The sequence below is a fragment of the Anas acuta genome, chromosome Z (genome assembly GCF_963932015.1).
Source record: "Anas acuta chromosome Z, bAnaAcu1.1, whole genome shotgun sequence".
In the NCBI taxonomy this organism is placed as follows: Eukaryota; Metazoa; Chordata; class Aves; order Anseriformes; family Anatidae; genus Anas; species Anas acuta.
Genome location: NC_089017.1, coordinates 78,199,938 through 78,211,143, shown reverse-complemented (window position 1 = coordinate 78,211,143; position 11,206 = coordinate 78,199,938). Strand labels below are relative to the sequence as shown.

Here is an 11,206-nt window from a genome sequence, read left to right as displayed (position 1 = left end):
GAGTCTTTTCCGCGCGTCACCTGTGTGCCCTCACACCCTCTTGGGACCACCCTGTGGCTCTGTGGCGTGTCCCAGAGCGCCAGTGTGCCTGAAGGACCTCCCTTTGTCTTCATGGGCACACCAGAGCCTTGCCTCTCCCACTCAGTGGCCAGAGCAGCCATGGATGTGAGCTGGCAATCCTGGGAGACATTCTGACAGCAAAGGTCTGCTAAAACACTGGCAGACGCAACTGCCAGTCAGCCTGCAGACTGCTAATCCTTGAGAAGGCCCAAGTGGCCCCTTGGAACTTTGGCTGTGCACCTAAGAAGCAGAAACCTCCTGAGCGACCACTGATAAGGGCAAAAAGGAGGAGCTCTAACAGCAGTTTTTTGTCTGAAAAGCCTGCTGGGGAGCCTGGAGCTGGGGTCCAGGCCGGACGGGCCCAGTAGTGCTTGTGTACCTATCCAGAATCCTACTGTTATCAGAATCCTTCTGTTATTAGTGTGATCAGAATCCTACTCACTGCACTTTCAAGACAGTCTTCCTGTCAGGGAAGAAGAAACAGAGGTCTATGAAGTAGGACATAGGTAATGATGTAATTAGCAGTTTACCAAGCTAGCATTTCCCTGTGGACCAAAGCACCTCCATGGCAAACCAAGCATCTTCTGGGAGAAAGAGTGGTTCTCCAAGGAACACTAACGGATGTCCTCACAGCATTCCAACATGTCCTAGAGTAACAAGGGTCAAGTAGAGTTATGGTCACTGTTACAGATAAGTTTGGATGCAGAAGAAGTTTAGATTCCCTTTTTGAGTGGGTTTGTGAAAATTCTGCCAAAGAAGGCCAAGGACTATCAAGAGGTTTCTGTTGTGAGCACTCTTTTATGGGAGCCTAGGTGGGGTGGGTATTGGAAAAGGGTGTTGACTAGGGCACTGTCTAGGGTTAGGATTAAGGTTTTGAGAGAGAAAGGTCAAACTCTCTCTAGGACTAAGGTTCGTAAAAGGGCTGCCAAAGGAAGTTGAGGGCTACCAAATGCTTCAGATGTGAACGCTTTTTCATGGGAGCTCTTGCTAGGATGAATGTTCGACCTGGGAGCTGTCTTAGCCCTGTCCTTATGTTTGGAAAGAAAGGAAGCACAGACTCCCCTTGTGACTGAAGTTGTGAGAGTGCTGCCAAAGCAAGTGGAGGGCTACCAAAAGATTCTGTTGCGAGCAATTTTTCTTGGGAGCACTAGGTGAAATGTTTCTTGGATCTAGGCAATGTCTAGGGCTAGGGTTAGGGTTTAGAGAGAGACAGAGAAAGTCCAGACTCCCATTGTGAACAGTTTCATTAAAAGGCTGCCAAAGGACATCGAGGGCTACTAAATAAATTGCTTCCGCGGCAAGCAGCATTTCATGGAAGTGCTGGGTGTGGTGTGGTGTGTGTTATGTATCTTACATATCCCACTTGTAAGAATTTATTCCGACCAGCCCCGAGTGTCCAGTCCATAGCAATGGTTTCACACCCCCAGTATGCACAATAATACATGTTCGGGTAATTACAGTACCCCTTTCCTGAGTTAGAACTTGGGCAGAAATAAAATCCTGATCGGTTAAAGCATGGCTGCACTGACACCAGGTCACATAATGTGATGCAGAAACTGGGAGCACCCGCTGTCGTTGTTTGCTGGATGACGAATTGATCCTTCCATCTGATCAAGCTCCATTTAAAAGGCTGATGGGGATGCGCAGACCCATAGCTGACCAAAACGATGATACTGACTCCCATGTATCGTAGGAGGTGGTTGGAGCCCATCTAAATTGTCAGCCCCTCAGTCCCCCACCGTTTTCACTTCTCTGCCTCGCTTGTCAGTTCGGTTGCAGCGAACTACAAGGTATCGGTTCTTCTTGGCAGCAGCAGTGTTCTTCAGGGGAACCTACTAGGGAGCCTTTGAAACAGGGCCTCCTCCCCTTCCCACGATACACAGATAATATAAAATACTTATCGAGTCCGTCTTAGTGTCAGCTTCAAGTCGTCAGGGCCTGGAGCTGCCTCCCATTTACCTTCCCGGATTGGTCCTTTCACACGGCTGGCATGCGTCCATCCTTTCTCCGCAGTTCGAACAGCCGTTTCTGTGGTAAGCAAAACAACATAGGGGCCTTCCCCATCGTGGTGTTAAAGCAGTCTCTTTCCAAGTCTTAATTAGAATTGAGGGTGATCAAGTGGCAATGCCAAGTCATAGGGTATACCATATAGCATTTCAAAAGGAGAAATTCCTACATCAGTTCTGGGCTGTGTCCATATGTTTAACAGTGCAAGGGGTAAGCATTTTACCCAAGAAGCCTTAGTTTCCAGCACAAGTTTTGTTAGTTGTTTCTTAATTTCACCATTCATTCACTCTTCCTTTCCAGAAGAGGAGGGGTGCTAGGGGCTGTGAAAATCCCACTCAATCTCTAAGGCCTGCTTTGATCCTTGCAGTAAAGCTTTACACCCATTCAGTCACGTGGTCAATTAGGACAAACAAGTAACTCAGTAAAGTCTACCTGTATACTTTGGAAAGGTCAAAGCCCTGGCTCCCGTCCCCCTCTAGATAGGTTACAGAAGGCCTTTTTATTTACCTTTTGACATATAGTACATCCTCTGCATGTGTGCTTCTCTAAAGTGTATATTCCTACACAGACATGCTTTCTTAGAACAACATCACACATTGCTTGCACCTCCCAATGACTCTTCTGATGTAAAACAGTTAATATTTGCCTCATTATCACTTTATTCAGCATTTCTCTCCCATCAGGGAGTATCGATTTTCCTTAAAATGATCCACATATTTGTAACATTAATACCTCCTTGGGAAGTTGTAATTGCTCCAAAATATTTTTTTTTTAGAATTTACCCAAATAGATAGGTGGCCCTGTAAACCTCTGAGGTAAAATTGTCCATCTATATTGTTGCTTCCGCCCCCATTTCAGGGTCTTTCCAGTCAGAGGTGAATATACATGTATGTTTGCTCTCAGGGCCAGAGAGCACTCCATTAATAACACTGTTATTCCAGTCTAACAATTTACTAGTTGAATGCCCAATTTAATCATCAAATCCCTTCCCAACAAGTTAGTCTCTGCCTTGGATATATACAATAATTGCCCAGTGATCATTTTATCCCCTAGTCTCAGCTTGGTATCCCCCAAAAGTGGCACTGTTATCCCAGTCCCTTCTACCCCCATCACATTTAGGGTTTCATTAGTTAATTTAATCCCTGATACTTTACAAGTAACAGCAGTTGGGAGAGCGAGAAACCCCCCCGCAGACACCAAAGTCAGTGCAGAAGGAGGGGGAGGAGGCGCTTCAGGCGCTGGAGCTGAAGCCCCCCTGCGGCCGCTGGAGAGGCCCCTGGTGGAGCAGACTGTTCCCCCCTCCCCGATGCTTGGGAAACTGAACAAACACCACAGCAAATATGCAAATATACCAAAACTTCTAGACTGTTACTTAGATAATGCCTACATCACCTTTCCCTGCTCATACAACTTCGAATACCTTTAACACTTTCAACAAACCTTTTAACACTTCCTTTATCTTTCTCTAGCCTTTACTTTTCTAATGCCGACATCAAAGGCTCAGTCAGGGGCCAACTTAATTCCGTACCTTTTCCCTCCAAGATGCTGAAACAACCTCAATATACAACATTTCATCCTGTTTTCCTTCTTTCCACAAAAACAACATTGACCGTAATATGGTGTTATAATTAATACTTCCATTTAGGGGCCACTCCGCTCCATCCTCTAGTTTATAAAGTGGCCACCACTGATTACAATATTTGATAAGGGTTCTTTTACTCTCTGTACCCTCTCATCCCACTATATCCCTCCAATGTGTTAGTATACATCCTAGGGGGCTTTTCCTCGGGATTTCTTTGCTTTGAACTTTTCCTATTGTAATCTGCAGTGGTTAATATTCCACCGTTTTCCTAGAAGCTCTTTACTAGTCAATCCCAATCCCTCCAAAATCCACAATATATAGATACACAAGTAAAATCAGACCACTGTAAATTAATTGCCTGTAGACAATTACACTGGGAACATTTAAACCTGATGAGCCGATAATATGCCTGGGAAAATTTTGTTCCCTTAAACATACACCTCAATGGCAGTTCTTATATTTTCATATTTACATATTAACATATGTATAAAAGAACACTTTAACAAAAATGCCCGGGCTTTTATATATACAATATACAATGTACAGTTATTATTCCAGTTACAATTATTCCTCAGCAGCTGGAAACATTGTGCCAGTTGCCATTAAAGCTCACTTACCCTCCTCCTGTCTCTTTCTTAAAATCTCGGACGTCCCCGGAGTTAATGGGGACGGCCACATATTCCTAGTCACTGGTCCCTGAACGCTAGAGTCAGAGTTGCTATCAAAGTCTCCCTGGGGTTGCGGATTAGGAAGCCCGGCAGTCGGAGGGGCTGCAGGTGGTGGTGGTGAAATATAGGGAGGCAGTGGGGCTGGGGTCCCTAATTCTCGGTTTTGCTTGTGCCTCCCATCCCCTCCTTTTTCTTTTAGAGGATATAAATTGGCTCGAGTTTCCGAGCTGATCCACAAATGTGCATATTCACTTTCTTCCAAACTAAAAGGTTCCTTTGAGTTTACATAGATATTTAGGGCCTGGCAAACCCAATCTTCAAAGGACCCAAATACAGGCCAGTAAAGGTGGTCTCCTCGAATCTGTTTACCACCCCAAACTTCAACACAATAATGTATCATTTTTACTTTATTCCTTCCCCGCCTAAAAGGGGAATCCTCCCAATTTTTAATTATTAATCCCAGGGTAACCTAACACCAGACGTTACCCTGCCCATGGGACCAGAAGGCTTACTCTTCTTCTGTCCCATCTTCTGGAGCGCCTTCACACACACACACACAAATCGCTTCCCCCTTTTCGTGGCCCAGTCCCTCGCGGGATGTGGGAACCGCACTACCGAGGGGTCCGCACTCGCTTCGTCCGCAATTGGACGTCTCACAACGCTACGCTCCAGGATACCCAACCCCAACCGAACGGATCACCGGCCTATACTTACTCACTCCTGAGTCTTCGTTCGGTCTTCGTGCACAAAGATTACTAGGGGTTGCCGGCTTTATTTGCTTGCTGCCGAATTTAGGGTTCGTCGGTGAAGGATTTGAATGAAAGTAATCCTAGCGAAGGCCGCTGAAATCAGCGGGGCGCCCCCTCCGAAGGTCTTTCAATCAGATTGCCTTCATCCGAGTCACGGCACCAAATTTGTTATAAGTTGCCCCCTTAATTTTCAGAGAGCATTGCATTAATAATAGAAAGGAATTTATTGAGTAAGCAACAGCAAGCAAAACAGCGCTGGGCGGCCGGGGAGTCTCGGCTCCGCCAACGGCGCGCACCTCACCCCCCCCAGGGTCCCTTTTTATATCTTGGTAATTCTGGGATTACGCAGCACATCCTGGTATATTCTGCGACTGCGCGCACTGTTGCTAGGGGGTCGTCTCTGTCCCTCTGGTGGTCGTGAAGATGAAGGCCGTAGTCTTCCTCGGCGTTGTGGTTCAACTTCTTTCTTTATTTGGTCATGTTGGCCCAGCGTGAGACAGGAAGGCAAGATGTTGATACACTAGTTTAACAACTTATCAGGAGATGGTTACATGAACTTTGCAGCAGTGTTATTTTGAACAAAAGAGGCTACTGAGATGCAGAAGGAGAGAAGGGGAGAGGGTTCTCTTTTTTGTTACATTAAGCAAAGGAATTTTCATAGTGTCTAGCTAAGCATTATACAGCTCCTTACTTCAGCAGGGAGTTTTCACAACTCACGTTCCTCAAACAGAACTCCTTGTTTTTACAAAAGACAATGAACAAACATTTATTGTGTATTACATTGAGTAGCTTGTGAACCTGTAGTACTCAGTCAATGAGGAAACAGGGGAGGTGATCAGGCGTCGGGTAATAGGAAATAAAAGGTTATGATTTGTTTACTAAAATGCACTCGTAATTGAAAGGACTTCCGCTATTCCAATCACAAATAAAATAGCTTTGCAGAAGATCCTGTCTGAAGAAAATTAATTGAGATTTTTCTCACACTGCTAAAGGAAGTTGAGATATACCAAATGGCTTCTGTTGTAAATACTTTTTTGTGGGAGACCTAGGTGGAGTGGGAGTAGGATCTGTGTCACATTGAAAGGTGCCTATCAAAGTCAAACACTTGCCTGTTTAAGAGCCCTGCCAAGGACTTTCACTGAGACAGTTTCACAAAGTTGAAAACTTTTAATAAGGTGACAGATGGGACCGGACTAGATGATCTTAGAGGTGTTTTCCAACCTGGATGATTCTATGATTCTATTTTCTATATGAGATTTGGAATTGCTTTTGGTAAACGCCCTTTCTGCAATAGCGCTCATATCTGAAAACAGTGCTAGCAAAATGCTATCTCAGGTATTCCTCTCCAAAAGATGAAGGTGCAGAGCTTACCAACAAGGCATCCCTGTCTTGGTGGAGAAGAAGGAGCACAGCCTTTCAACTACCTCTTCCAGCTTTCCAATCTCTTCTTTCTCCCCCCAGCTCTTTTATGACATTCATCTCACTTTATCAACTAATGCTAACACCAACGCTTTTTCCTAACACTAAAACCTTTTCCTTTATATCCTTACATTATCTGTTCCCTTCCCTGGAGTGATGTTTAGCATGATTTGTGTGGAGAGTCAAATAGTAAAGACATGTATGTTTAGCATGTATTTCATTAAGATTCATTTTACAAATAATCAAATGAAACGTTTCACTCCAGGCACCATGGCCTTCAAGATTCTCTTCTGCTGCCAGATAAGGACCATCCTCATATGGCAAGACACTGTCCCTCAGTAGCCTCTCATTCCAAGCCTACAGACCTCCATCCACAACATCTGTGTAAGAGAGAAGTGGAAGCAGGCAGCACAGCAGCCTTTGGCTGATGCCAGGAGTCAGTGACATCCTCCCGACTTGTCTGTGGTGGTGTCTTCCCCGACATTTTCCTCTCTTGAGCTCTTTTTTTACTATGTTCCTGCTTTGAGGTAGTGAGTGACTCAAGTCATATGCGCCTTTGTTGTGACTGGTATACATTTTCCTGGCTTTTGTTTTTGCTCAGGGAAATTCAGAGCGCGTGCTCAGTGAGAGGTAGTTGCACCTTGGAGGCGGGTAGCCTTGGGGATGGAGGTGTATTTTGGCACTGTAGTGAGATTATAATGAGCAAAGCTCATCCAGAGGACATGAGTAGGTTGTCAGTTAGACTCAGGGCTGGCCATGCAATCTATCAGTTCCGTACCATCAGGCTCACTCTAAAATCGCACTGTTCCTAGCAAAATGGCCCAAGGCCCAGGAAGGCTGAGGCGGTGGGTTGCTCTAACACGCTGCGGCCAGGGAAGCAAAAGCTTTCCTTCCTCTTGGTTTCACAGCCTAGCAGAGCAGCTTGGTGCCGTGGAGTTTTCTAACCGTTCAGTTTTCACACAAAAAAATGACACGTTCAAGCGGTGAAGAAAGAGGGCTGTTTCTTTGGGGAAAGTCCAGCAGAGGGGTTACTCGGTGGGGCCCGAGGGCTGGAGCAGGGCTCAGCACTGAGCACAGCTGCAGCAGCATAGCCAGCCAGCTCTCGGGACACGGGGCCTCCTCTCCCACACCCTCCGGAGCCGGTAACGTAGTGCTTGCAGGCTGAATGTGGAGGAAGTTCTCAGGACCAGGATGGTTTCAGTCACCAGGGAGGAGACCGAAGGGCTGCTGTTGCCCTCCATGCTTCTCAGGGCTGACATGGAAAGGAACAGAGTGGAGGTCAGAGCCCGTATCACTGGGAAGTACGCCCAGGAACCCCTCCTGCCAAGGCCACCCCACCTCCTCAGCTGGGGCAGGGGTCGCAGCTCACTGCCCAGGGTCTTTTCTCCTCCCAGCCAGTTCCTGCTGATACCCCACTGCCCTCACTCACCCTCGATGATCTTGAGCTTCTCCTCGCGCCCATCCACCAAGTGCTGCCCGGCAAGCCCTAGGTACACACAGCCCATCACAGATCCCGCTGGCCAGCTCGCCCCAGACACAGTCCCCCCCTCAACATCCCTGCCGGCTTGGCCATGTGTGCCCAAGTGTGACAACACCCAAGGAGGCTGCGAGGCACCCGCTAAGCTTCCCACCAGCAACCACTGCGTGGGCAGGGGGTGGGCGAGGGCAGCAGGGAGCCCCCACAGGCACTCCAGGCCCACTCTGAGCCGGCAGTGCTCTGCAGCCACGTGGCTGATTCAGCAGCAGCTGGGGCTGCGGCCAAGCTGCTGTGGGGCACAGAGGGCCCATGGGGTTGTGACTCACCAATGAACCTGATGGCCGCCTCTTGCAGGGGCTCCTGGGGGCTCCGCAGGTATTGCAGGCTCTGGCACAGGTAGTCATCCACTCTGCTGCTGTGCCCCACCAGCTGGAAGAGAATAGTACATGTGGATGGGGCTGGTGCAGCCTTGCCCCTTGGCCAGGCCGGCCCTGTACGTGGGACTGGCTTCCCCTGCTGGGATAGCCTGATGGCCAACCAGCAGCCAGCTGCTGCTGGGGCCAGGCTTTGGAGGGAGCAAGGGGCAGGGTGCTGAGGTGCCACCCCGCTGCCAAGGGTCAGCTGTCGGTATGCCTGGGACCTGGGAGAGCGACGAGGCTGTCGAAGAGCCTGTACTGCTACGTGCCGGGGCGTGGGGGTAGGGGTGCGTGTATGGCTGCAGGCTGGGGGCTCTGGCCTGCAGCAGTGGCTAGAGGCAAGGGTAGCCACCCCGCACCCTGGGCCAGGGCTGGCAGGCCTTGTCTGGGCCAGGTTTTGGGAGCCCTCGGGCAGTTGTCCTTACCAGGCACTCGCCAATCCTCTGTGGCTGCGCTGTCTCCAGCAGGTTCCTGAGCTGCTTCCACTTCAGGAGCTTGGCAGCACCAAGGAGGGCTTCCCGAGAGGCCTGCAGAGCAGCAGAGAGTGGGAGATGAAACCACTGCGCATGGGACAGGCCCTGGTTGTCCCGCACCTTGGCGAGGCTTGGGGGCTTTCCTGGCCCTTGCTGGGGAGGTGCAGCAGCTGGGGAAGGCATCTGCCAGAGGGCTCGGTGCTCGGGCAGAGGTGTGGGGCAACCACCAGCTTCGGCACGTCATGCTGCTGGGGCTGCAGGACAGAGGTCCCCCAGAGCTGCTCATCTGCAGCCAAGGCCAGCAGGCAGCTGAAGCGCTGCAGTCACTGAGGCACCAGGGCAGGAGGCAGCCAGGGACACCACGCACGGGGACCCCAGCAGGCTGTTCCCTAGGGCCTGGGCTCCAGAGCCCGCCACCGCGGACACAGGGCCAGACCCCTGCCCTGGCTGCGGCTCCCTTCCCAGGCTGGTGAGGCTGGCAGCCATGCTGGCTCCTGCAACCCCTGGCAGGGGCTGCACCCTTCTGCGTGGCCCAGGGCAGCCTGCAGGCCAGGGTTTCTGCAGTGAGCACGCTGGCGGCTCCAGGGTGCTCGTGCCCAAGAGAGCAAAGGAGCATTCAGCCTAGGCATCTGGCGGGTCCCTGTGCATAACATGGGGTCGACAACTGTTGGGCACCTCACCACTGGCCTCAGACACCTGCAGGCACCGCTGGGATGCCCGTGAAAACTCTAGTGCCTAGGTATCTGTGGCTACGCAGCACTGCTGAGCACAGCTGGGAGCAGGCAGGGCAGGTCTGGAAAATGTCCGTGCCCACCTTCTTGGCCCCTGACAGCTCTGGGGCTGCAGGAAGCCTCCCAGCGGGCTTTTCTGTGGAGGGCTGCATGCGGGGCTGGATGTGGGGCAGGGAGAGGCCCCTCCGCTCTGGCCCTCTGTGCAGGCGGAGGCGTAGTAGGGGCAAAATGGCTGTGGTGGGCCTGGTGCAGGCACAGAGGGGCTCTGCACCTTTCTTTTGGATTCGGGAGCTTCGGCCCTCAGGTGAGGCACATTCAGAGGGAGCCTTGCTAACAGCCCGTGCCCCTAATGCTCAGGCAGGCCCTCCTGAGGGGTGCTGCCCCCTCAAGTGAATGCTCAGCTTAGTGTCCCCACCTCAGCCACATGCTGGTTCTGGTCATGCAGGTGGAAGAAGAGGGGGAGGACGGTCCTGTGCACTTGCTTCTTCATCTCCATCTTATGGGTGCCCTCTGCAACCTCCATGGCATCCTTGCAGAGAAGGATGGAGAGCTCTCTCATGCAGCTGGACTCCTGGTGAGACAGAACAAGGGAGGACCTCAGTCCAGGCTCTTCCGAGCTCACAGTGAGCAAGGGGTCGGTGTGGCAGACAGGGAGACACACGCTCCTGGCTCTCACTCTGCAGTGAGCTGTGGCAGGTAGGCCAAGTGTGTGGGCAGTGCAAAATGGCTCAAGACACAGGAAGGGCAAGGCAGTGGGTTGCAGATGGTCCACCCTGGGGCTGGCAAGGGGACACATGGCAAGGGGAGAAGCGGCCATGGGCAGCGAGGGGCCGAGGAGAAGTTGCCATTGTGGAGCACACATCCGCAGGGCTCTGCACAGGGAGGGGCTGCCCCAGCGGGAGAGCCCAAGAAGCACCAAGCAAAACGTTTCTAGCACGTGCCCAGGGATCGTGTCTCACAGGCCGGAGAGACACGTGGAGAGGGACGCACCACCCCCAGGCCACACTCACGTGCCCCGTGGCCAAACCTCCTGCTTGCCCACCAGACTTACGTTGTCAAAGAGGGGCAGGAGCCTGTCAGGCAGCTGCAGAGCGATGGGGCCAGCCACTTGCCCATCTGCTAGGCGCAGAGTGTTGCGGAGGACAGTCATGGCCTGCATACTGATGTCGCTGTTGGCATCCTGCAGTTGCTGCATGACCTCTGGCAGCAGGTCTTGCAGAGTTACTGTCTACATGAAACACAGCAGTTCTGTTTCAGAAACACCGAAGACCATCCTGGCAGAAGCCCTTTGCTTACAGCAGGCACAGCCCAGAGCAGAGGTCTGTCTCCAGGAGCGTGCTGAGGCCCCTCGAGACAGAAGGCTGCTGCCTTGGGTTGCAGAAGCAGCCACTTGTGTCAGCCTGGCCCCGTGCGGGGGCTCATCTTCCCAACCTCAGCAGGATGACTGCTCTGGGTAGAGTGCTCCTGCAGCTGAGGCAGCCCTGCGCTGGCTGGCCTGGGGCCTGGCATTGACCTCTTTCTGGCACAGCAGGAGGTGCCTTTGAGCGGACACTGGTGCCGCTCTCCTCGTGCTGCACAGTCCAGGCAGGGGCTGCCCAGAAGCGCTCAGGGGCTGATGAAGAAG

At 51.4% G+C, this 11,206-nt stretch overlaps 1 protein-coding gene across 2 annotated transcripts; it reads right to left on the bottom strand.

Moving 5' to 3' along the window:
• Positions 1-7,032: 7,032 nt before the first annotated feature.
• LOC137848399 (maestro heat-like repeat-containing protein family member 6) lies at positions 7,033-10,802 on the bottom strand. 2 transcript variants are annotated; one of them, XM_068667476.1, is made up of 6 exons: positions 10,634-10,802; positions 9,998-10,153; positions 8,804-8,905; positions 8,289-8,391; positions 7,915-7,971; positions 7,033-7,737 (listed from the first exon to the last, which is right to left on the bottom strand). In XM_068667476.1, the coding sequence occupies exons 1-6, from the start codon at positions 10,775-10,777 to the stop codon at positions 7,547-7,549; spliced, it is 753 nt and encodes a 250-aa protein (XP_068523577.1). In that variant the 5' UTR covers positions 10,778-10,802; the 3' UTR covers positions 7,033-7,546. The 2 variants fall into 2 exon arrangements, with proteins under 2 accessions (XP_068523577.1, XP_068523579.1); XM_068667478.1 differs by lacking the exon at positions 7,915-7,971.
• Between the last annotated feature and the right edge of the window lie 404 nt (positions 10,803-11,206).